This window comes from Nannobrachium achirus (genome assembly GCF_963921795.1).
Source record: "Nannobrachium achirus genome assembly, chromosome: 12".
NCBI lineage: Eukaryota > Metazoa > Chordata > Actinopteri > Myctophiformes > Myctophidae > Nannobrachium > Nannobrachium achirus.
The window spans coordinates 41,781,147-41,804,939 of NC_137832.1; the positions used below are offsets into that span (position 1 = coordinate 41,781,147).

The 23,793-nt window shown below is 43.0% G+C and overlaps 2 protein-coding genes across 12 annotated transcripts in view; one reads left to right on the forward strand and one right to left on the reverse strand.

Moving 5' to 3' along the window:
• The window catches only part of mapkapk5 (MAPK activated protein kinase 5), a 29,522-nt gene extending 23,547 nt beyond the window's left edge, over positions 1-5,975 (reverse strand). Inside the window, exons 1-2 of one of the 2 annotated variants that reach the window (XM_080738875.1) lie at positions 5,857-5,975; positions 3,553-3,626 (exon numbers count right to left, since the gene is read on the reverse strand). In XM_080738875.1, the coding sequence (XP_080595001.1) occupies positions 3,553-3,626; positions 5,857-5,892 (110 nt within the window). In that variant the 5' untranslated portion in view covers positions 5,893-5,975. The remainder of the gene's footprint in view (positions 1-3,552; positions 3,627-5,856) is intronic. The other variant, XM_080738874.1, reaches the window with a different exon arrangement.
• Positions 5,976-5,982: 7 nt separating this feature from the next.
• Positions 5,983-23,793, forward strand: part of atxn2 (ataxin 2) — a 42,574-nt gene continuing 24,763 nt past the window's right edge. For 7 of the 10 annotated variants that reach the window (XM_080738864.1, XM_080738866.1, XM_080738867.1 and 4 more), the window contains exons 1-10: positions 12,302-12,815; positions 14,357-14,390; positions 14,810-14,869; positions 15,323-15,394; positions 17,961-18,111; positions 19,199-19,222; positions 20,911-21,041; positions 21,421-21,512; positions 22,328-22,525; positions 22,890-23,062. In XM_080738864.1, the coding sequence (XP_080594990.1) occupies positions 12,694-12,815; positions 14,357-14,390; positions 14,810-14,869; positions 15,323-15,394; positions 17,961-18,111; positions 19,199-19,222; positions 20,911-21,041; positions 21,421-21,512; positions 22,328-22,525; positions 22,890-23,062 (1,057 nt within the window). In that variant the 5' untranslated portion in view covers positions 12,302-12,693. Of the gene's footprint in view, positions 6,115-6,169; positions 6,365-12,301; positions 12,816-14,356; positions 14,391-14,809; positions 14,870-15,322; positions 15,395-17,960; positions 18,112-19,198; positions 19,223-20,910; positions 21,042-21,420; positions 21,513-22,327; positions 22,526-22,889; positions 23,063-23,793 lie in introns of those variants that run through there. The other 3 variants (XM_080738870.1, XM_080738871.1, XM_080738872.1) reach the window with 3 other exon arrangements.

Below are 23,793 nucleotides of genomic sequence, written 5' to 3' on the forward strand. Positions count from 1 at the left end.
TTACTTCTGAGACTGCATTCAACCCCTCATATACTGTGCACACACCCCAGGCACAGGACTAGTGTTTTTAACCAAGCAGTCCTCTAACATGTTCCTAATTAAATATGCAAACATTTGTGAATGACAATTGAGTCAGTAATGGTTCAACACTTGTATTGTGCTCTTTAAAGTATTTTCTAAAGCAGCTCTGCCAGTGTCAAACAGTCCATCACATCAACCAAACCTACATAATGTCTTGTCTCTACAAAATCCATGTAGTTCAAGTTATGGGCAGGAACTCCACTCAGTCCAAGGCTAATTTGTCCCTTTGGGGCCTCAGAGTCACTTTAGTTGCATTCTCCATATGCAGCAGCTTAAGTCTCTGTCCTTGGTATCAGCAGAATGATGTTGTTAACGACAACACAGTTCTATCTGAAAAATGAATACAATTATCAACTCTGGCTTGGCTGGGTGCTCCAGCGAACACAATCAGCCATGTTCGCGGGTGGGAAGCTGGCAGGGAGGCGATCTCTCTCACTGCACTAGTAGAGAGAGACACTCCTACAGGGTTTGTTCAGCAGGGAGCTGAACTCTAAAGGATAGCGTGTTCCTCTGCATAATACACCCTCCTAATGAAACTCATTATTCTCACATCACTAACTTGAGGCAAAAATGCAAAAACAACAAAAAGAAAAATACATTTATCACCAACCAACCAGCTATTGTGTTATAGCTGAGAACGGTGGTTCTCAAAGTGGGGTCCAGGGACCCTCAGTGTTCCTTGGGTGTTCTAAATGGACCGACTGAGCCTTAACTCACTTAGTGCCAATTAAAAATGCCCTCGAGTGGCATTAGTGCCAGCCCTCTCCATAGACTTCCATGTAATTTGTAGTGCACAGATCATGCACACCCATGCACAGATCATGCACCATGTTTGTGCAGGCTGTTCACAGCTTTCAAACAAAAAAAAAAGATTGGAAATCCGTTCAGGCATTCTTGAGATAATAGCCATTATGTTTTACATGTTATGTAAACAAAAAGGGCTGCCCTGTATGTTAGATGGGGTTGTATGGGGGTGGAACATGCAAAATCGCGATTGAAATCATGTTCACTAGATTTGATGGAGTTTTTTTTCTAAGTAAAAGTCGCCCAAAGTCGCTTGGCAGGGAAGCCCATAGTGAGAAAGTTGCTCTAAAAGTCGCCTGGCACTGTATGAGTTAATGGTATGCAATCTACCACGTGAGCCACCTCTTTTTTTTTCAACAATTAATCAAATTAGTTGAAACCTCTAGCTGCTTAGCTGACATGTCAATTCAAAAAGATATTTTAAAGACGAGTGCCATGATTTCTTTACCCCCCAACCTAACATTTTCATTTTCATTTATGACAAATAAATGACAGCTTCCGGTCACATCTTTTGTGCAGGCAGAGACCCTGTAGCATTTGAGGAATAAGGATGTCTAGCTTGAGAGAGTACTGAGGGCAACTTTCTTCACTACCATTTGAGCTGGTAAATGTCTTGCCAAAGAAAATCATAGGCAATTTTCTTTTTGGAAAAGCCTTCCCTGTCATTCTTTGCTTTTCTTAAAAACCTGCCAGTTCTGACATAGCTTAGGTGCCTTCCAGACAGCTACGTTTTAGGTGAATCCACAAACGTTTTTAATCGTTTACACGTTTCGGCCAGACAGAGCCGGCGTTTTGGGTGCCCGAATACGCTCATTTTTTAAACCGGCTCCCAGAGTGAATAGATCTGAAGACGCTGCCTGTGCGTCTCCTTACGTACAACCAAATACAATATTTCCTGAAACTATGACGTTATAACCAAACCCCAAATCAGTGTTGTTTTCGTGCTACTGAGCGTGATAGGGCTTTTACAGCAAATTCTACAGCTCCCACCGTCAGCAACAAGTGCTCTCTACCACCGTCAGCAACAAGTGCTCTCTTCTTCTCTCTTTTTAGTGCTTTGTTGCATCGTTACAGAGCCACTATCAGGCCGGGCATACTACAGTGGTTTTGTAACGTTCTCAGTGGTTTCATGTGGACACGAATTTGTTATCTTGAGACGATTCCATAAATGTTTTGAAAACGATTCAGTGTCATTTTTTTTTAGATGTCTCCGTCTGGACTTGGCTTCATACTGCTAAGAAGCATCAATGCACTACAACTTTTCAGAGTAACGAATGATTCTTAGCAGAGAGGCAGCAGACTGAGCGCAGGTCACTGCGACCACTGACCGCAACAGAGTGACACTCAGGCTCCGCAAATCAACCATGGTAATACTTAATTTGCTTATTACTTGTTAAAAGCAATTGACAGTAATATGGGTGCAAAATGTAAATATTTTTAATAAGGTTTATCTCAATAATTAAAAATTAATTTAATAGAATAACCGAATTGTATTTACAAACCGAATAGTGGGGGCAGCCCTGTTTATTTGAATATTCGCGCACATCTCTAGTAGAAATACATAAGCTGGACTGCACAAGATGGACATTATTCTGCAGAATAATGGAACTGGGATCTCACAAGGCCATCTACTGTATAAAGTTACTTGAACTCAGATTAAACTATAAAAGCATTAGCACTAGGAACATTCTGCTATGAACAAAGTTCACTAAGTGATGTTTGTACTCAACTAATGAATCACAAAGAGACAGAGTGTGAGCAAAATACATAAATACATTATGAATCAGAAAAAGATGGAGGAGGTGAGCAATAGTGAATGCAAGAGTAAATACTGATGAATCATATTGGTTATAAAAAGGTACAGTACATCTGAATAAAGCAGGACTCTTTCCATAACATGGTGGGAATCACATGCTGTTCTACAGTGACGTGAAAAAGAAGGGGTTTCAAAGAAGCAAGCAGAGGTTTTCACTTTCTATCTAGTATGTTAATGCCAGTGATAATTATTAAACTTCCAGCCCCTTCATATTCTTAGTGTGTGTTAATGTGTCATGGATGAGATGAGGACTGGTCACATAAAACAAAAAAAGACACACTCTGACTTTAAGGCAGGTGAATTAACAGCAAGCTACATGCTACCAAACTGTTATTATTATTATTATTAATGCCCCGTTTCGACTGGCAGTCCAGCCTCCACCTTTTGGCCTCGCAAAACCTCACTGCTGCAATTAGCATTCAACATTTTCCACCTGGATTCCTTAAAGTTTAGACACATTCCAGTAGCTCCTTGCTGAGTGTTAATGCGTAAAGGACGTGGAGAGTGCGACACTGGAGGTGAGCAAGTGACATGTAGACACCCATCACCCATCTCTTAAAATCAAAAGTATGTCAGTATGTAGTTGTCAACAGCAAGAAAGGCCAAGTACGGACAACTGCCTGTGGTCTGCCTATGTTAACCTGAATGGCACAGCAGCACGCCACCGTCTTATGTTGAAAGTGCTGCGGTGGCATATCATCAATGCATGTTGTCTGCATACCACCGTGGAGAACTGCAAGTTCCTTTTCAGACTGAGTTAGGTCATCATGCAGTATAACTTGTCCAATGAAATATCTAATTCGTTCACACACTCAAACACACACAGCCACAGTAGCTGTTGTTCGGCTCACCTGACAGGTCCACTGATGCCAGCGCCCAGCTTCTGGGTCCAGTTGATGTTGTACTCCTCTAGGATGGATATCTCCTATGGGGCACCAAGCACAATATGGACACCAAGCAAAATATGAAGACTATATCACATTAAGGAGACTGGTGTGCAACTCAGACAAGTGGGCCTCGTTTAAATTCAAGGTGTTTTTTGTGACACTGACTTGTTGACCAGGGCAATATAGCTAACTGTTGGTGTGTCTGTTTGTTTATATACATACAAACATGCACATCTATCTACGTATATAGATTAATACATGCAACCCTAAATAAACGACCCTGTGCCAACACATTCCCGGAAACCGGTCTCCATGTAGTCTAATGTGTTCTCCCTACCACTGGTCTAAGCCAGTCCAAGCTGCTTTGTATAAACACACACAGACACACACTAGGAGTCTGATGATAATCACAGCGCATGCCGTCATTACTCCGCATGGGTCACAGGGTCATGTGCTGCACAATCCAGAGAGAGACAAACTATATGTTCCAATTCTCTGTGTCCCTCTCAACCTGTGGCCTCTCACATTTTCACCCAGTAGTGAGAGTAGATTGGAGTTCACTTAGGATCACATTTTACTGCCAACATGAACGCCTGTGAGAGGAGAAGCCAACAACTGCTTGAACTGCCCTGAAATCCAAGCCAGTGTCAGATACGAAAGTCCAAATCGAGTCTGATTCAACCCTTCAGAATCTCAGAGGCTTGACAAGTGGTTAATGAAAGGGGGAATTCTATCTAAGATAGTGTCCTATATTCTAGACAGCTAGCAATATAAAGAACTCTCTCAATATAACATTCAAGAATAAGAACTCCCAACGCTCACATTCAGTGAACTAAGCTTATCTGTGCATTTACTTGCCTCGCTCTATCTCTGCATTCAATGTGCTCCTAAATGGATTGCACTAGCAGGGTGCGCTCACCATTGGCATCACCACTGGTGGCATCACCAGGAATGCTGGTCCCATTGGCTACTAATGATGACGTTGCCAGAAATGCTTGTCCCTGATTGGGCTACGGGCTTAAACACACACAGCTACCTACTTACCTACCTACATACGCTTACAACGTAGTTCTTGCGTGCTCTGCTGGCGCAAGTAACTAGACTGCACCCTGTTGAGGTGCAACTTGCTCCTTGTGCACTCATAGCCAAATATGCCTGGTAATTCACGTCACTTTCCGAAGAAAACGACAACTGCAACCAGCAGAGCGTACAAGTAGGGTGATGAGTGCTGTCGTATGTATGCATGTGGGCACTCTGTCGAAGTGCCAACTTGCACCTTATTATTTATATCAGGTCGCACCTGTTGGTTTTGACGTCACCAAGAACGCTGCTCCCCAATTGGCTAAAGGCCCAGCCTTTGTAATGTCAGCCACATACATACAGACAGTACTCATCACCCTACTTGCGCATTCTGCTGGCGCAAGTAATTAAAATATACCATGTGCATGACCAGATCTCTAGTTTCGTAGTAGAATACAGGTGTTTTGCTGAGTGCTGAATCTGCCAATCCATGCAAACTTCATGCTATAAATGGTCAATAAAGCGTTGCAACGATACAGACCACATTAACACTGAATAAAAATCTGTATCCTGGTATCTTATCTGGATGATGAACGATCCTATCTATCTCTCCCTTGTTTTTAGACCTGGCCCACTGACTTTGACTGAGTTTAGATCTGATCACAATGTGATCCAAACAACCTCCATATCATCACACTAGTATTGCAATGTGTGCTGTCATTGCTGTGTATTTATTTATACTGTACAATGTCTATATTAACGTGCGTTTCCAGATAAGATATCCAGAGATCACAGCAACTTCACAGATTAAAATATCATATATTAATTTCATAAATATGAGTCACCAGGTCCCCTAAGCCTTTTTGCCATACCCTTCAAGTGAAGCACATTTATTACTAAAAAGAGATAATATCTCTGGGTCTGAGATGTGAAACAACAAAAAAAACGTAATGGGTTTAAAACATTGCCAGCATACAGAAGGCTGAGATGCTTATTAGGTGTAGTTCACAGTCAATATCATAATCAGTTATGGTCATACTGATCCCCAAAAGGTTAAATTTCTGTCATTGCTCACACAGAAGATGCATCCGATTTAATCTTGCCCTAGAATGTCTGATCTTTCAGATCACAGACATTCTAGGGCTACCACCAGACTAGCTTCGATTTCTAGGTGTAAAGCACCTTGAGGCAATCTCATCTCTAAGCATAAATGAGGCTAGGCTTCAGATTTCTGGCTTTAATAATTACCTTGATGAAATGGTCTGCGTTGTTATCGTTGGTCATGATGGTGTTCCACTATTGACAAGGAGATCCTGTCACCCCGGGGTGGTTGACAAAGGTAAACAAAGGCTTGTCCTTTGACCTATTACAAAGTTGATATCGAGTGATGTCGAGATAGAGGTGGCCGAGGCGAGGAGTCCCTGAGCCTTGTGCTACTGGTGACAGATGACGGTCATCATGGGTGCTAACTGATATTGGGTCACCAAGTAGCCACAGTGGAACACGGTACGTTCACTTCGGGAAGCCGACTCGAGGCCACCCGGCCGGGTAGGATATTTATCAGGCCAGCTCGGCTCACAGCCTCGGGTTCCGACTCGCTCTTCCAGTCGTCTTGGATTCACTGTAGCGACCATGTAGAGTGGCAAACTCCCAGCAAGATGACAAGAAAAAAAGCCGTAGAGAGGAGACGCACGTAGCCCCGATGTGGATTAGCTCGCCACTTTTGGTGGGCGCAGAGTATGGGACAAGAATAAGGGTATTTTTAGCCCGACGCAATGAGTGCTGTAGTCCGCTAACGTCACGTTATGTGGTCGCAAGATACCGGGGCTCTCGGCTAACTTGTTATTAGCTTTTTTTTGCTAGCAATTAATCTGAAGCGAGCAAGCGACTGTATCGCGGATCCAGTGTAGCTAAATAATTAACGCTATGCAACTATGCCAACGACCGTGAAACATAAAGCAGGCCAAAGGTATCGTATAATAAAACGTGGCGTAAGCGATAGCGACGTTAATCAAAAATCAGCACACCGTGTTCCAGAGGTTGGATAGCAGATAGAAGAACGTTATACTACTGTAACATCGAGTCGATGAGTCTGGAATAAAGGTATCAAGGGGACGCCAGTGACCTCACCATAACCCGGAAGTGCAGCTTGAACCAGGCTCATTCACCGATTCACCTCCGTCAACAGCCAGGCTGCTAGCTGCTGTCCTAATATTTGTGACGTCACTGCAGTATCCTTGGCATATTGTTTTCTAGCATCGAGCAGAGATGTCTGCAACGCACGTTACGCACCACCAGCTACTCCAGTGCTTAGTAGGGGCTACCTTTGAAGAGTAGACTGAATTGACCATTCACTGAAGTCACCATTCACCAACAGTGCGGTGGCAGACAGTTGACAGTGTATTTGACCACTGGTTCCCAAGCACTGGGTCGAGACCCATTTGTGGGTCGCGGACACATTTCTATGGGTCCCTTAAAGGGCCAGTTCACCTTTGGGACAACAAGAAGATCTTATTTTATTGTTGTTTGGGACAAGATCAACACAATCCTGAGTTATTTTTGTGTTCAATCTGTGATTTGAGATATTTTAGTATTTCAGCATGATGCATTTTGCATCATATGAGTCATAATTATGATGCAAAAGTAAGCAATTTACCCCGAGTGAGAGGACATTATGCTCTGATAATGTCCTGTGTGAGGGGGTGATCGGAAGAGGCGAAGCCGAGTCCGATCACCCTCTGGTCCATATAGCGTTAGAAGGAGTTATGGACCAGAGCATCTTCTACTAGACCAGAGCTAGCCTACTGCCCAATCCTTACTGTAGAGTCTACAGTTCAGTACTAACCTCCCATAGATAGTCTACACTACAGTCTACTCTACAGTGTAGACTGTGTAGACTATCCTTGGCCAGGAGATACTCTACAGTCCCATAGTCTATAGATAATCCACAGTCTACACTGTGTAGACATGGGGGTCTCACATTTTAGACAGTCTAGTCACTAGACTGTCTAGAATGTGTGACCCCCATGGTGTGACAGTGACTGACCACTGAGCTTTTGAAGAAGCCCTTTTGTCTTCATTACATCATTGATAACAGAATGCTTTTCAAGTGACACAGAATTCCATCCACCTCAATAATTGGGAATTATCCCTAGAATACTACCACACGTAAGGATGCGGTTTGACACCCACGAGCATAGACATAATATATACCAGTAAGACTCCCTAATCGGGAAATAAGCAACCATAGGTCACTTATCTCCACAAATAGGGCAAAAATGTGTTTTGCCAAAATCTTCCTGATCCATGTTGATGACATGAGTGTAGACATACTGTGTAGTGATTTTAGGGCAAAATCTGTAGGAGCAGTGTCCAAAAATGTGTTTTTAAAAATCGGCCTGGAGGTGGCGCTATATGGGAGAGATTCATGTTGATGGGATGAGTGTAGACATACTGTGTACCGATTTGCGTGATTTTAGGGCAAAAATTGTAGGAGCAGTGTCCAAAAATGTGTTTTGCAAGAATCGGCCTCATGGTGGCGCTAGAAGAGGGCCATGTGAGAAATGAGGGGTGGGGTCTCCGCGCCGCCAAGGCGGACGAATAGGTACCGGCCCCGGCTGTCCCGGTCGCTCCTTTATGTGAGCTGCAGTGTAGGGGGTCCTCCACTGGGGGCGCCACCACTTTTGCATCCGTTCTGGAGCACCAGGAGTCGGTGTTCCCCGGGAATTCCCTGTGAGCAGCCCCGTTGGGGTGGTCATTTGGTCAGTTTAGCACATTTGGTCATTTTTTACATCTGGGGGTCCCCCAGGGACCTGGGGGTCCCTGGAGCTCCGGGGGTCCTTGGAGGTTGTAGTTTGGCACGTAAGGAGTGTGTGTGCAAAATTTGGCATGGATCGGGGCAACGGTTGCGGAGATATGAGCAGGGCAAGAGTGTGACGTGTGACGTGTGACTGACGGACTGACTCACGGACAGCCTGTGGAGGTTTTGGTAGTAAATGCGACCTACGGTCGCAACAATTATGTATAAAATAAAATGTTTCTCTGATGTTCACCTCATATAGCTATAGGCTATCCGGTTACAGGATAGGTGGGCACTAGGGACAGCTGGGCACCATGAGCCCTATTTCTGTCCTTGCCTTACCCTCCCTAACTCCCTAAACTCTTCTGCCATGTTTTACTATTTTGAAAAACATTTTTAAATATTTCAGGCAGCTTATCTACAAGCTCCATATCTTTGGGACGACTGGGCACTTTGGGGTGGAGAAGAGTGGGCACTATATGGAAATCTGGGCACCCGGAAGAGTGGGTAGTCTACTAGGTGCACTGTCTGGTACACTGCCTGTGAGATTGAATATTTTATTAACAATGATGGCTTGCTAAATGTTCCTGGTTTGGGGGTCTGAATAGTAAGAGCAGCTCATGAGGAAACTTGTGTGTCTTGTGTTTCAGCAGTTGTTACATTCATGCTCATTCTTTCAATGTATTTGCATATACAAATGTACAAATGCTGCAATCAAAACTGCTAATGTCCACCTATTTATTACCTGGCATTGAATATTATAGCTGTATTAACAACGGCAAGGGAGAACCAGCTTTTAAAACAACTATTGGTGTCTGTCAAGGCTGTCTCCTCTTCTCTCCCCATAATGGAAGAAGCACTTCAAGAGACCTGACACCTCCATATCCTATCTATTGGAGGAAGACCCATCTCCAATCTCCGCTTTGCTGATGACATCGACCGTATAGGAAAAAGCTGGAAGGAACTCACCACTAGACTGGAAGAGGTAGCGAGAGCATATGGCATGGAGATAAGTGAAGAGAAAAGCAAGATCCTGGTCAACAGTCACAACCATCTAATCTAACACCAACCAACATCACAATGGGGCCTTTTCCACTGGCAAAGAACCGGTTCTGGTTCTTTCTCCCGCCTATGGGATGAACCAGAGGTGAGCTTTTCCACCGAGAACCGGAGTCGGTTCCGAACCGTAAAAGTTTTGGTTCCGAACGGGAACCACAAAATACTTGGTTCCTCTGGTTCAATCATGGTTCAATCTGGTGGAAACGCAAGCCGGTTCGCAAGAACGAACCAAGGTTCCAAGAAAGCTGAACCGGCACTGGTTCTGGAACCGGTTCTTTGCAGGTGGAAAAGGCCCCAATGAGCTGGCAAACACTGGAAGAAGTAAAGGACTTCAAATACCTTGAGTCCTTTCTGAGTGAGGATGGCAGCGCCACAAAATAAATAAAAACAAGAATTGACATGGCAACATCAGACAAGACTTGCCAGAGTATGGAGAATCAACACCATCAGCTTCCCGGTGCAGTCAGACTTTACAAGTCACCTGTAGACCTACTCTCCACCCTACTCTATGGTTGAGAGAGCTGGATACAGAAGGATGCTACGTACATATTGTATATCATATAAAGAAAAAGAACACCAGACAAATTATTATGTTAGACAGCTAGTTACCACCCATGCTGGAGAACAGGAGCCTCTATCTCAATGGTAAAACGTAAACTGGCCTGGTATGGTCATGTCACAATACATAGGTCCCTGTCAAAGACCCTCCTACAGGGGACAGGGAAAGCGCAGGCAGAGAACATCAAGGAATGGACTGACTGCAGCTACGCACAGCATCCTGACTGCCCAAGCATCCACCATGACACCCTTACGACCACCAGGGGGGTCCCCACATGATTTTGGGGAGGTCCCCAGATAACAGTGAATTGACATTTTAATACTTCAACAAATAAAACAAAAAAGGCAGAAAGAAAGAAAAGAAAAAAGACCTGCTGTGCCCAGAGGCGGCACAGCAGTTAGGTTACATAGTTACAGGTAAGTCAGGCAAAACAATAAGACACATCAACAATACAGAGCGGAGAACAAATAAAGTATCCATAATAGTCAGTGCTTCATAAGTGTCTCACTGTTATCTCGCCATAAAACAAACAATAATACTTGCAGTGCCAATCAAAAAAAATTTGTCCATTGGTCATTGCAAAAAGCGTGAGAACTGACAAGTGCTCATAGCTAAACAGCACAAGAAGTAAGAACCCCGCCCTGGAATGTCATTAGAGGTCAAGAGTCTTGAAAATTGTCCTGGCCAAGCGACCATTGTGTGACTCATATCTTCAGAGCAACCGGCACAAATGACTTCAAAAGCATCAAAAGTAATCAAAAACTAGACAACTGGTCAAACATTGTAGATCTGCTATTTTCACAATATGTATCTGTGGAACCAGGACAAACCAAATGTAATAAACACCTACAATTCCAAGTGCTTGTCAGGGTGGGGGTCGATCCCCAGTTCGACTTCAAAAGTGATTATTTGGGGGGGGGGGGGGTCACGGCCTGAAAAGGTTGATAACCACTGCTCTAGGCCAGTGGTTCTCAACCTTTTCAGTCCGTTAGGCGGTGCATGTAGATCTGCAAAATGTCTGCCTTTAATATTTGACAATAAGGCCAATGTTTTTTTTTGTATTATTATTTTAGAGATATTAAAAGGGTCTTAAGTCCTTAAATTGTCACTTTAGAAATGTGCAGATACCCTCTATACACTTAAATGTTATGTTGGTTTGTTTGCTGTTGAGTGAACAATGTTGCACATGAAGTTAATCATCTGGGGACCCCCCCAAAATGATTTGGGGACCCCCCTGGGGGTCCCGACGCACAGTTTGAGAACCACTGCTCTGTGCCATGGGATGAGTGAGTGAGTGAAAACACAAAACATTAATCCTAATCCAGGTGCCCAGTCTCCCTGGTGCCCAGATTCACCGCAAAGTGCCCACATTTCCATAGTGCCCAACTGCCCATTCATCCTTTAGTGCTCACTCTCCTCCACCCCTAATTGCCCACATTTCCCTATAATGCCCACTTTTCCTTTTCCAGATTTCCCTAGTGCCCACGACTTTAGGGCTTAGGGGTGTGTTTGTGTCCATTCATGTTTATTATGTGGATATAAAAAATAAAATAAAAAACATAGAAAGTTTAAGTGAAATGCCTATATTTCCTCCTTTCCTGGCTTCACCCATCACAAACGTATGTTTGTATGAATTTTGTACAAAGGGACCCCAATGCAAACAAGCCTAAAAGCTTTCTCTGTTGGTCTTTATCCTTTTAGTTGACCATGATGTATCAGTGAACTGTACTGTCCTGTACCTTTTCCATGTGAAAACTTCTAAAAAGTATTCAATCAATCAATTAAATTATCTAAAAACACCACAATCTATCGCCGTAATCAGCTTGATCGTGAACTTTGAACTGGTCAAGTTTGAATATGGAAAGGAGTTTGTCTGAAGTCCCCAGGCAGTATTGACTGTAAAGGCCCAAATGGTGCAATTGTGCATACTGAGTCTGACTGACTGCCATCATGTGTGTGTGAGAGTGTGTGCACGCGCGCGCACACGTTCACCGGCTCACGTGGATCCTCTGAATCGTGCCACACTCAGGTCTCATGGACTTCCTGTAAATAGTGCCATGTAGTAACGTCTGATATCTCCCAAAATGAGAAACGTCCTTCCATTTCTCGTGGTGTATTGCCTATAACATTGTTCTAATAATAAAACACATCTCAGCTTTATTGTTGTCAAGGCAGAGCATACATGTTTTCGGGTGGTCGTGAACGTGCCGTGGCGCGGCTGTCATTAATATCCCTCCGCTGTTTTTTGTCCCCTTTCAGACTGTTTTGGTCTTTTCGCTGTTAGCAACGGACAGAATCCAAGAGAGCTGGAAACCCCGTTTGACTTAATCGAAAAATAACCTTTAGAATTGAATAATCAATTGACAAGAGGTGTACTAGATACGTTTATTGCCTAAAAGCAATTGGCACACATTGTCTTTTTTTTTAAGATAGTATTTTTTTCTGTTTTAATAGATATTGTACACATGCTAATTTGGCTAGCTTATTAGCATAGCATCTTCCTATACAGCCAGCCAGTCTGCTCTGCTAGCTAGCTCGTATCACAGTGACTGCTAGCTGGCTGCTGTCAACGCAGCTGAAAACCTTGTCTCCGTCGTCAGCGTGCAGCTGGTGGTTTTAAAACATTGGAAAAACACTTGCAAACGTCGTCGTTTATGGGATCAACACCATGTCAATGAAGGCTGGTGGAAATCGCAAGCCCGGCGGTGGCAGCAGCAGCAGCGCCGGCGGTGCCGCTGCCTCTGGTGCTGCTGGGGGAAGCGGCGGCGGCGGACGACAGAATATAGGCAGGTCGGTGAAAAGAAAACACCCCGTTTGCTAGATTATTACAGACTATCTGACGATGATGTTGGCTTTTCCCCGTGTGACAATGCCAGTGGGTCACCACGGCGGTGATTGTGGGAAGTGACATTTTTGCTGTGCTGTGGTAAAAAACGTGTCTTTGTGTGTGCTGTTCTGTGAACGTATTTGGGCCTTGCGACGTGTTGGTGCCCCTAGCTTAACGTGAGGCCTGTCTGCTCCGCTGTTGGAACTTGGACCTAACGTTACCTCTTCATCATCCATGAGACAAGACAATCATGCACAGCACAAGGCATCTGCCCGTATATTTTGGTTTCTTTTGAATGAGGAACATGTTTTCACGAGAGCTCGTGGTTGGGATCTCGTTTGCTTGTTGCTGATGTTAACGTCCAGTAGACATATTAATCCAGCCCTGTCTGAAGTTCATAGCTGGGTAGGGTAGCCGCTAACGTTAGCTGATTAGCCGTTTGACAGCCCGTGCTTTTAATCAAGTGCGCTCGCCTCATTCAGCGTTAATGTATGTTTAACGGAATGCACCATGGCAACTTTGATCTGTGATCAACTGTAAGAAGATATGGGTTTGTTTTGACGTGATTGACACGCGCCTGGCATGTTTCCGCAACAATGCTGCAATGGGTTTGCCAAGAAATTGATACAAAATGTGTGTGGGCGCATGCATGAGAGAAAGGGGCGGGGTGGTGAAGGGGTGAGGAGGAGAGGAGATAGGAATTACAGGCTTTCAACCTTGACGTTGCTGCTTGTGTGAAATAGTGTCCTTGAAACATGACATTTATGAAATACTCTAGATCACCAATGCTAGTAGATGGGTGTTTGCATATCTGTGCGTTTTACTTGATTATTTGGAGGGCCACTAGGACAGCATGTCCCTTGCATTGCATAGGCTTTATCCAATGGGGTCATGCCCAAGATGTTTTAAAATTAGGTTGGACTAGTTAGACACCCCTTGTAACTGGTGTACACTAGCCCATCTTAATAATAATGTTGGTATTGTGATTTCTTTGTCCTCAAATGATATGAGCTTTTTTTGTGATGCTGCTCAGTGCTCAGTAGTAGCTATGGGGCTGATACTGTTGGAAATGAATGAAACTTGCTGTTCAGTTATGAAAGTGGGAATTTCCTACTTTCACTCAACTCAGAGGAAGAAGGGGAGAATTGTGTGTTTAGGGCACTGTGCCAGCTACCATACAAGGTGCATTTTAGGACACGCAGAAAGGCTACAGTCCTTGGCTGACAGCCACTTGAATATGAGTTTTCATGGATCAGTTTATGCAGTTGTAGATCAGTCGGTGGTGGTGAGGATAACCAGGGTTCTCCCCCATATGGTGTAACAATGGCTCTGCTGCATATACATTTTCAGCAACACCGCTGTGAATTTTAACCGGTCACCCTACCATAGCAGCATATCATTTTATGTTGTTTAGGGCTCCACAGCAGTACCTTGTCACACAATCCTGGTAGAGAATCCTGAATGACAGTGTAATCTTTGACAATGATGTCCTTATTTCTTTCAGAGGACGACACAGTGGCAAAGGTCCTTCCACATCAGTAAGTAGTAAACCCACGTTTCTCTTTTTAAATGTACTACTTTATGTGACCATGTGAATTTTTATGTAAAGCTTTCGCTCTCTGCTGCCACCACCTTCAGCCGACCACTCGCTGGAATAAGAACTATCTAGTATCTGGGACATTCTTGGCTAAATAAAGGCTAAGTAAATAGTAATCACAAAATATTTTTTTTATAATTAAAAGTATAATTCATCAATTTCAAAACACACTTTCACATAGACCCTGCAGAGAGGTTTTCCCCCCCTGCCTGTTTTCATGGGCAAGGCATTCATTTTGTGTTTTTGGGTTGTTTTTTTGTTTTTGTTTTTTTCCCCTCCAAACCCGGTACAAATGGGCTGAGAGATTGTGGGCTGAGAGATTGTTCAACGTTGTAACTGAGTTGTTGTTTTTTTCCTCAGGTTGTTTTCAGTGGTGTATATGCAAATATGAGGATGGTCCACGTCTTGACATCAGTGGTGGTATGTTTGCTCTGTGCTGTCAGTGAGATTTAGCTCCATTCACAGAATGTCATGTGCAGTGTGTGCTTATGGAATTGGTCCTACTGTATGTGTGATGCTGAGAAGGAGGCATGGGAGGCGGAATATAAACTGTCAAAGAAAACCTTGTGTGAATCGGCCATGCGAGGCCTGCCTACTGTAAACGAATGGGTTACATACAGCATGCCTTGCAGGCTGTCATTCACCACATGCTGTTGTCTCCAAATGTCTACGCTGCAATAAACCAAGGCCGTGTAATTATAAGAGACAGCTGGTTGCAGAAACAAAGCAGAGATTGATCAATCATTTGTTTATTTCTGTTTAGCAGCAGATGGGTTCGTAAACCCGTTTTCAGATGGGATAAATGAATATTGATACTGCAATGTGACAATGACTATTGCACACAGTAAAGGTGATTGGTTTACTTGTTTACAGGGGACCAAGTGTGAGCTGAAGGTGAAGAATGGCACAGTCTATGAAGGAGTGTTTAAGACATACGGCCCAGAGGTAAGGATAACCAGGTCAGGGAGAGATGGTCATAATATTGACAGTATGACCATATATGGTATTTGATTTATTCCCTATAAACGGAAGCCCTCCCCCTTGCATCACAGAAATACTGTTTTATTAGGGAGTTGGGACTAATATTTTACCCACAGTACTTGGATTGGAATTCAAAGTAATATAGAAGAAATGCAAAGCAAGTCAACATCATATAGAATACTGAGAATGTTTTGTTTTACTTAATTCAAAAGTTAATGGAGGTTCCAGGGAAATTGAGCAAGTTGCTTTTGCGCCTATACATACAGTACTTCATAACTTTGTAGTGACATACCCTTTGCATGGTTTTCTGAAACCAAACCTTGTCTGTGCTATTGATTGACTGGGTAGGAGGAGGCTGAGAGATTCCACCAATGCCACTTATTGGCTCCAACTCATCATATTTTCCACAAACGTCTCAGTAACACTTCCTATGAAGTCCATGTTCTAATGCATTATAATCTGCTTATACACTTTATAAAGCATTTTATAATGACTTAAAAGGTCTGCACTGTATAAATGCACTGTGATCTGCTTGTAACGCTGTATTATTAGTTATCAGCACTCATGAATACCTGTAAGAAAAAAGGAGCATAAATACTCATAATTCTTTGTAACAATAATCATAACACATTATAAAACAACTCACTGAATGTTAATGGCTACGCCTTCAGGAATGTCATTCCTTTTAAAGTACCCAATGACCACTTCGTGAATTACAACATAATCCGATTAATACATTATAAAATGACTGAGCGTAGGCCTACTCGGGCCACGCATGTCGTGAGCGATAAAGGTCGGGTTTACATGATCATCATACATGTTAATGACTTCTTTTCTCCTACTTCCCATTTGATGAAGATGCTTTTATGCTCCTCAATACCGACATTACTCTTCTATCACAGCACATACTTCCATACTATGGATGGATTTTGCTACTTTCAGGCCCATTCCATTCGCTGTTACTTGTATGGCTTTGTTATGCGAAGCTCTGCCGATCAGTTATGCCAACCAGGGACTTACACTAGCTGACGACTCGCTGTCAGACAGATATAGATAGTCATGGCTTTTTGGTTCTTGGAAACCAAAAAGCCACCACAATGCCGAATGGCACTGCCTGGTGAGACACGCCAAGTTTGAGACCGTTCAGTCGGACACCTTCCGAGATATGCCAGCCACAGAGTGATGCAAAAACACATATGCGCACACACACATACCGTAGATTGGTGAATTATTGTATACATGTATTACAACTATGACTGACAGCGATGGCTATATTGCTCTGGTGTTTTTTCCAAAGCTTGTGTAAGACTGAAAAGTTTCTGTCTAGCGGCAGGGGGAGCGAGAGAGCGGGAGGAGAAGAGAGATGGGTAGAGAGGGGAGAAGAAGAAAGTTTGTTGTTGTACTGAGTTTGTCGTCTCTAAGGAATACCCTGCCGGTTTCTCCACATTCAAAGCCAACTAGCCCTTAACCGTTCAAAGATATGAGCTCTGAAATGATGTGCAGTGTGTGGGTTATGGGGTGTACTGTGCACTGTGCACACAGTATATGAGGGATGGAAAGTAACTTTAACTGGTGCTTACATGATAATATGTAGGAGCATCAATGTAAGAAATACCCGTTTCGTTTAATGGCTACAGAGATACTGTGTACCGATCTGCATGATCTTTGGACAACATCTGTAACAGGGCCAGACAACCCCCCACCGCCGCACACACGCACGCACGCACGCACACACACACACACACACACATTCGCAAAATTATAGTATAGATTGTCATGTTGAGTGCCCGGCCAAGACAGAGGCAACGCTGCTGGGAAATTAATCCTGTTCTCTGCGGAGGTGGGCGAGTGTTATGCCTCTTTGCCACCTGGATGCCCCTACATCACAAGTTCTTTATCATACCACTGTAATAAATTCATTTTGATTTGAAGAAAAACTATAAATACCTAATACTGTAGCTTTGTGGTGAATCCAAACTGGTATAGCTAAAAATAAGGTATGCTACCACCAGCACTAGAACTTGTGTGCCTAGGTGCAGATATGGAGTCAGTTCTGTCAATTTCTCGCTCATGGTTAAGTGTGCAGAAAGATGATGCCTAGTCAGCACTCAGGTGGCAGCTTCACCCCAAAGCAAGGTGGCTTACACAAAGTTTGCACTCTCACTAAGCTCTCCTTTTTACAGAGGAGGAGTGGGTCCTTATCCTTCCCTTTTAGGATGAGAGGAAGCCTATTTCCCTCTTTCTCTCATGGGGGAACTTTAGTTCAGACATTTAACCGGAGTAATTTTAGGAGTTCAATTATGCAGCTCCGTTGGCAGAACAAACTCCTTTATCAATGCTCATTACTCTGACCATGTTGTACTTATTTCATAAAGAATAGCTAGGCTCATTTACTGTAGGCATCTGATATTAGCTTATCTCTTATATCCCCCTGGGTGTGACCAGGCCATTAATAGGCTGTGTATTTCTTTCCCCAGAATTTCTGAATGGCTGTTATATATTGTAGTTTTAATACTTTTGTGTCCCTCAGTGTGACCTGGTGTTGGATGCGGCCCACAGAAAGAGCCCTGAGCCTAGTGCGGGCCCCAAGAAAGAGGATATCGTAGAAAGCATCATTTTCAAGGCTTCTGATGTGGTAGTGGTGACCTTCAAAGATGTGGACCTCAATTTCGCCAGGAAAGGTACAGAAGCCTTTGTGTGGAGAGGGAGAGAGAGATACGCATGCACGCACGCACACACATTGTAACTTGTTCATACTACCCAAATATGTTTCAACCTGTAGTACACAGTATAGCTTTGAAATTGCACTTGTAAATGCAATGTCCAATTGGGACGATATACACAGCTTACTTCAGCTCATTCAGTCTATATTTTACTGTGATGTCGTTGAGACCAAGTTGCATGTTAAATCCTTTCTGCACTGAGAGGCCAGTCATTGTAAAATAACGTGAAGTATTGATTGGTCTGAAGGTCCCCTGGCACGGCTAGGACACTCAATAAAAAGACTGATTGAGCCCACTTCATCTAATTCATTTTGATCCCACACAGTTCTTTTGAAACAGAATGGGCTCTAGGCTGTCTGGGAAAGTGTTAAGATAAATATGAGCTCCTGATATGTGTGAGGGATTTCTATTTGGTCATGTGTACAGTAGCCCTAACGATTGATTGTCCCATTAAGCTGATCAGGGTAAATCAATGTGGCTAGATAGAAGTTTATCAGAGTGAACTCAGAGTTTATCACCGCACTTAAGATTGCAGGTTTACCAGATTGGTTTAGATTTTTTATGCATAAATGAACATATACTGTATGTACATCTGTCAAAAGAATAAAACACACAAAGCTTATTTCCATCAGACGTTATGAACAGAACATCATAGATTTAGCAGAAATATTCAATTAGGGATCGGATCTTGTACCTCAGTCACTTCTAATTAAACTAGAAAAAGTTCTCCTCTGAGCACAGGTCTCCGCCAGGTCAGGTAGGTTATTGTGCACCAGCAATGTTCAGAATTTGCCAATCAAAATGGAATATGAAAGATCGGATGGATGCGTCTTGATCATTTGTCTATAGAGATAATGTGTAGCGATTGTAGGGGTAATGTAAAAATAATTGTTTAGCAGAAATCGGCTTCCTGGTGGCACCATGATAGGGCCCAGACAGTGGATGCCCAGTATTGTTGCCGGCCAATTAGCTGGTCTATTAGTCAGTCAATTCCATCTCTCTTCTGACCCTCTCGTCTGTCTGTTTCTCCTCTCCAATGGTCTAGTCGCATCTGATGCAGGACTTGCAGGTAATATATGAAAGTTTTCTAATCTCACATCTTTACACACACACACACACACACACACACACACACACACACACACACACACACACACACACACACACACACACACACACACACACACACACACACACACACACACACACACAGAGAGAGAGAGATACGATATGATGAAAGCATGATGTGGCAATTTCCCAGGCTTGGCTTAAGCCTAAACTTTAAATGAAATAACCTGCATGTCCACATCAAGGCTTAATCCAGGAGAAGTGACACGGCTTCTATAAACTCCAGGTTAAGAGTCAAGTATCTGACTCTTCACATTCCTTTCTCCAGATCCACCATTGTGTTGGCATGATGTTACTTTCAGTGGAGACCCCTACTGCAGCTTTCCCTTAAAGCAGAGCCCCTTACTATTGGAGACTACACTAGGAATTTGTGTGAAATGTTAGCCTGGCATAGCCAGACCATATACTAATGCAGCTTACTAACTGCAGTATCCCCACCGTGTGTTAACATGAGTGGATTGTTTAGTTGTGCTGATTTTTTCTCAATGTTAAACATTTATTATCCAACCCGCCTGCTTCAGGAAAAACTCAAAGCAGAGGATATGAAGTATGGCAAACGTGGATTATTCCATTGAATGAAACTGATTGCAAATATGTGAATTAATAATATTCTCACACACACACACACACACACACACACACACACACACACACACACACACACACACACACACACACACACACTCCATACTGTATTGACTGCACTGTTTGCTTTCCCCTGACAATGCCCTCTTTTGAATTGTACGCCCCACAACCCTACCCCTGATTACAACTCCCCATGATGGACCATGTGCATAAAGCATGCTAGATAAAATTAAGCCCCCCGTCTTGTCTTGTTCCGCAGTGTTAGCACTTTGCATCACCTTTATGAATTCATCATACCCTACACCGCCGTAGAAGCGCTTTTGTGCACGTTGCACAGAATGACGCACTAGGGTTGGGCTGATATTGCATTATGTGCATGGTTCAGCGGTGCTGGCTCCCTTGGTTGTGAGCAGAACTGGATTGAGACAAAATCAGGTTTCCAAACACTCTTTGGCAGCATTGAGCAAACAGAACGGTAAAAAACAGTCAATTACAGTTGCAATCTAGCATATAGCAGACACTCTTCTCTAGAGCAATTTACAAGTATGAAATCAAAACTGAGTTATTGGCACAAACCCTTGTCAACAAACAGGGTAAAAATAATCCCATACTGTACTCCTTGCACTGTACTGTTTGTATAGTGCAAAGAGAACACTGTAGTGCTTTCAGGAAACTAGGATACCAGCCAGGTAAACCTCTAGTCCTGAATAATGTTAAGCATCAGATACAATGGGGCTAAATGTCAAAAATAGATATCTGTAACGAATATTCTTATAATAATTCTGAAAAGATTCGTTTGGCACAAAACCCATTTGTGGTTGCAAGTGTATTTGACATACCGCCAAATGCTCTCTGCCCGCATAGGCCTTGTGATGAGAGAGTTTGGAGAAGCTCTCAAGGCCTGAGCCTCTATCAGTAGTCAGAGTGCATACTCAGTTGTAGGTGTTTTGTGGCTATGTCACTGCAAATCCTGTCTGTGCTTACGGTTGCTTGTGTACCGCGTGCAAACGTTGCTGCACATTTCTTGCGGGTTTGTCTCCACAGACAACTTTACAGACGCCGCAGTGACTAGTGGTCGGATCAACGGCGAACACAAGGAGAAGGACCTGGAACCCTGGGATGGAGGAGAGACCCACACCTCTGGAGACAGTCTGGAGTCACTTGATACGGACGTGGTAGGAACAAACTGTGCTGCAAAATCCTAACCAACACTGCAAAATCCAAGTGCACAAATGTAGTCTTGCCTATGTATTTTCAGTTTCCCATTGTATGCTGCAAGCTTCTCTGTCTGGCAAATGAATTGCTTCGCTCTAAATAATTATTATGCCTATGTGACTGCTCCTGCTCACAACCAGGAAATATACAGTAAAGACAATTTTGAACTATTGGTTGCAGCTAAGGTCTTGTTTACTCCAGAACTGTTATTGGGAAGCAGTTTTTACTAATGGGAGAAGTGTCTATAAAAAAACTGAAATCACAATTAATTGGAAAATAGACACATGCTGATGTATCACCTATGAATGCATCATTTCACATTTCTTTCTCTCACATTAGTCTAACGGGTGGGACCCGAATGACATGTTCAAATACAACGAGGAGAAGTACGGAGTCATGTCTACATATGACAGCAGCTTGTCCACATATACGTAAGTCTGACTGAGTATTGTGATAATGGTGTTGCAACCCAACGTTTATCCTATTGTCTCAAGTTTCTACAACGACTTGCTTTTATGATGATTATTCTTTGTTTGCACAGAAGCGCAGCATTTATTCTTCTACCCATGCTTACATTGTGATGAGGACATAAGCTTATGGCAGTATTATTTTGGTTACTATATTTACTTTTATTAATTTAGTATTTACAGCGTTCTCCTCTGTGCCTCAGTCTTATTGAAAAGATAAGAGCAAGGAGACCATATTTTAAATGGCCAGAATATTGATTATGTGCATTTTCATTTTCTAGTAAACCGTATTGTTATAAATCAGATACAATTCAAATTACATTTTGGTGGATGCCCCTAAATATTGCTGATGCTACTAACATTTTGAGTTGGGAGCACCAGTGCTACCAAGATAAAAATAGTTCATTTCAAGTCCTGCGTAAATACAGTATATTCTTTAGTCCTCTATTCATAGTCACAGTTGCGTTTGCCAGTTTGCAGTTTATAGTTTTGTTTCTTAATCTATGAATCGAGGGGCTCCTTCTTATGGGTCTCGACAAGACAATTTATTTTCTTGTTTTTCCATGATTGCAGTATTTACCACCACCGTTTTAATAGAGATTCTAGTTTTTCTGCTTTTACTTCCATTGTTTTTGTCTCTTTGTGTTATCATTGTCACAGCCCTAAATGTGTTTTGATATCGTCTGGACTCTAAGAATAGGGTTTGAAAAGTATCACTTGTCTTTTTTTTAAGAAATGAAAGCTCACATGTTTTCTTCCCCCCCTACTTGTTTTCTCAGAGTTCCCCTGGAGCGGGACAACTCTGAAGAGTTCCTGAAGAGAGAGGCACGTGCTGCACAGCTGGCCGAGGAGATTGAGGCCAGTGCCACCTACAAGGCCCGCGTGGCCCTGGAGAATGACGAACGTTCTGAGGAGGACAAATACACAGCCGTGGTGCGGGGGGAGAGGGGGGACAGGGAGACACACACACTCAGCAGGTGAGAACAACATATGCAGCATATACACCACACTTGACAGCAGATCATACTCACACATAAACATATACACAAGACTAAGGGCCAGTGCATACAATGTATATTTTGGTTCGGCTATGTATAAACTACAATATGATGTAATTCAGAGGTTCGGCTGTTCGGTGCCACAGAGACTTTGTGATTCCCCGAACGGAAATACATTCGGATCTAAGTGTATTTGGTAGCCCTTTTGATATTATTTTGCTCTGAAGAGCCTCTCCAAGAATCAAACCAAATCGAATCTAACTCCTTAATTATTGGGGCCGATGACTTGTACATAGTTATCTAACCAGTTCTCTCCGTGGCGTGTCTTTATTTATGTATACAGAGAAAACAAGTACATTCCCCCCAGCCAGAGGAACAGAGAAGCTATGTCATGGGGGGCGGGACGTCAGAACTCACCCCGTCTGGTTCAGAGTTCCACCGGACCACAAACCCCCCGACCAGGACCTCAGGACTACAGCCCCAGCTCTGGGGCCGACCAGAGGGTAGTGAATGGAGGTAGGGGCTTTTTAAATGGGACCAGAGGGTAGTGAATGGAGGTAGGGGCTTTTAAATGGGACCAGAGAAGAGTGAATGGAGGGATGGGACGGTATGAAAATTTCACGTCACGATTATTGTGACCAAAGAAATTGCGTTTTACGATCGCTATTATCGTGATAATAAAAATATTCCCAACATCTATTATGCTGGGCAGAACATTTAGCTGTTGCGACGCGTTGTGAGCTTGTAGATTGGCTATTTTATATATAAGATATTTATAAGATATTTGGTAGAGAGTGGAAAAAAAGACTGTATCAAGTACGTTATTTCCAGGTCCGTTTTACCAGTTATAGAGGGTTTAAATGGTACCAGATATGCAGCTCGGCAAATAAAAGGTGAATTGATCCCAGTGCACGACAGAGGATAATTTCACGATAAATTAAAATCTCCACAATACGATTATTGTGAGGGTTTTTTAATCACGATAAACGATAATAGCGATTATCGTCCCATCCCTATTTACATCTGCAAGTGAAATGCTTCTAAAGCTTTCATGTGTCATTATTTGTTTGATCAACCTCAGTCAATCTCATTGTTAGATGATATCAACACAATGTCATAACTAAAGTCAGCTTGGCTGATATTCAAGAAGATGTATTTTTGTTGCCGTTTCCATGTCATTTTATATAGCCTACAGTATATATATTTTCCTTACATATACCATTATTTCATACCTGCCATGTCTTTCT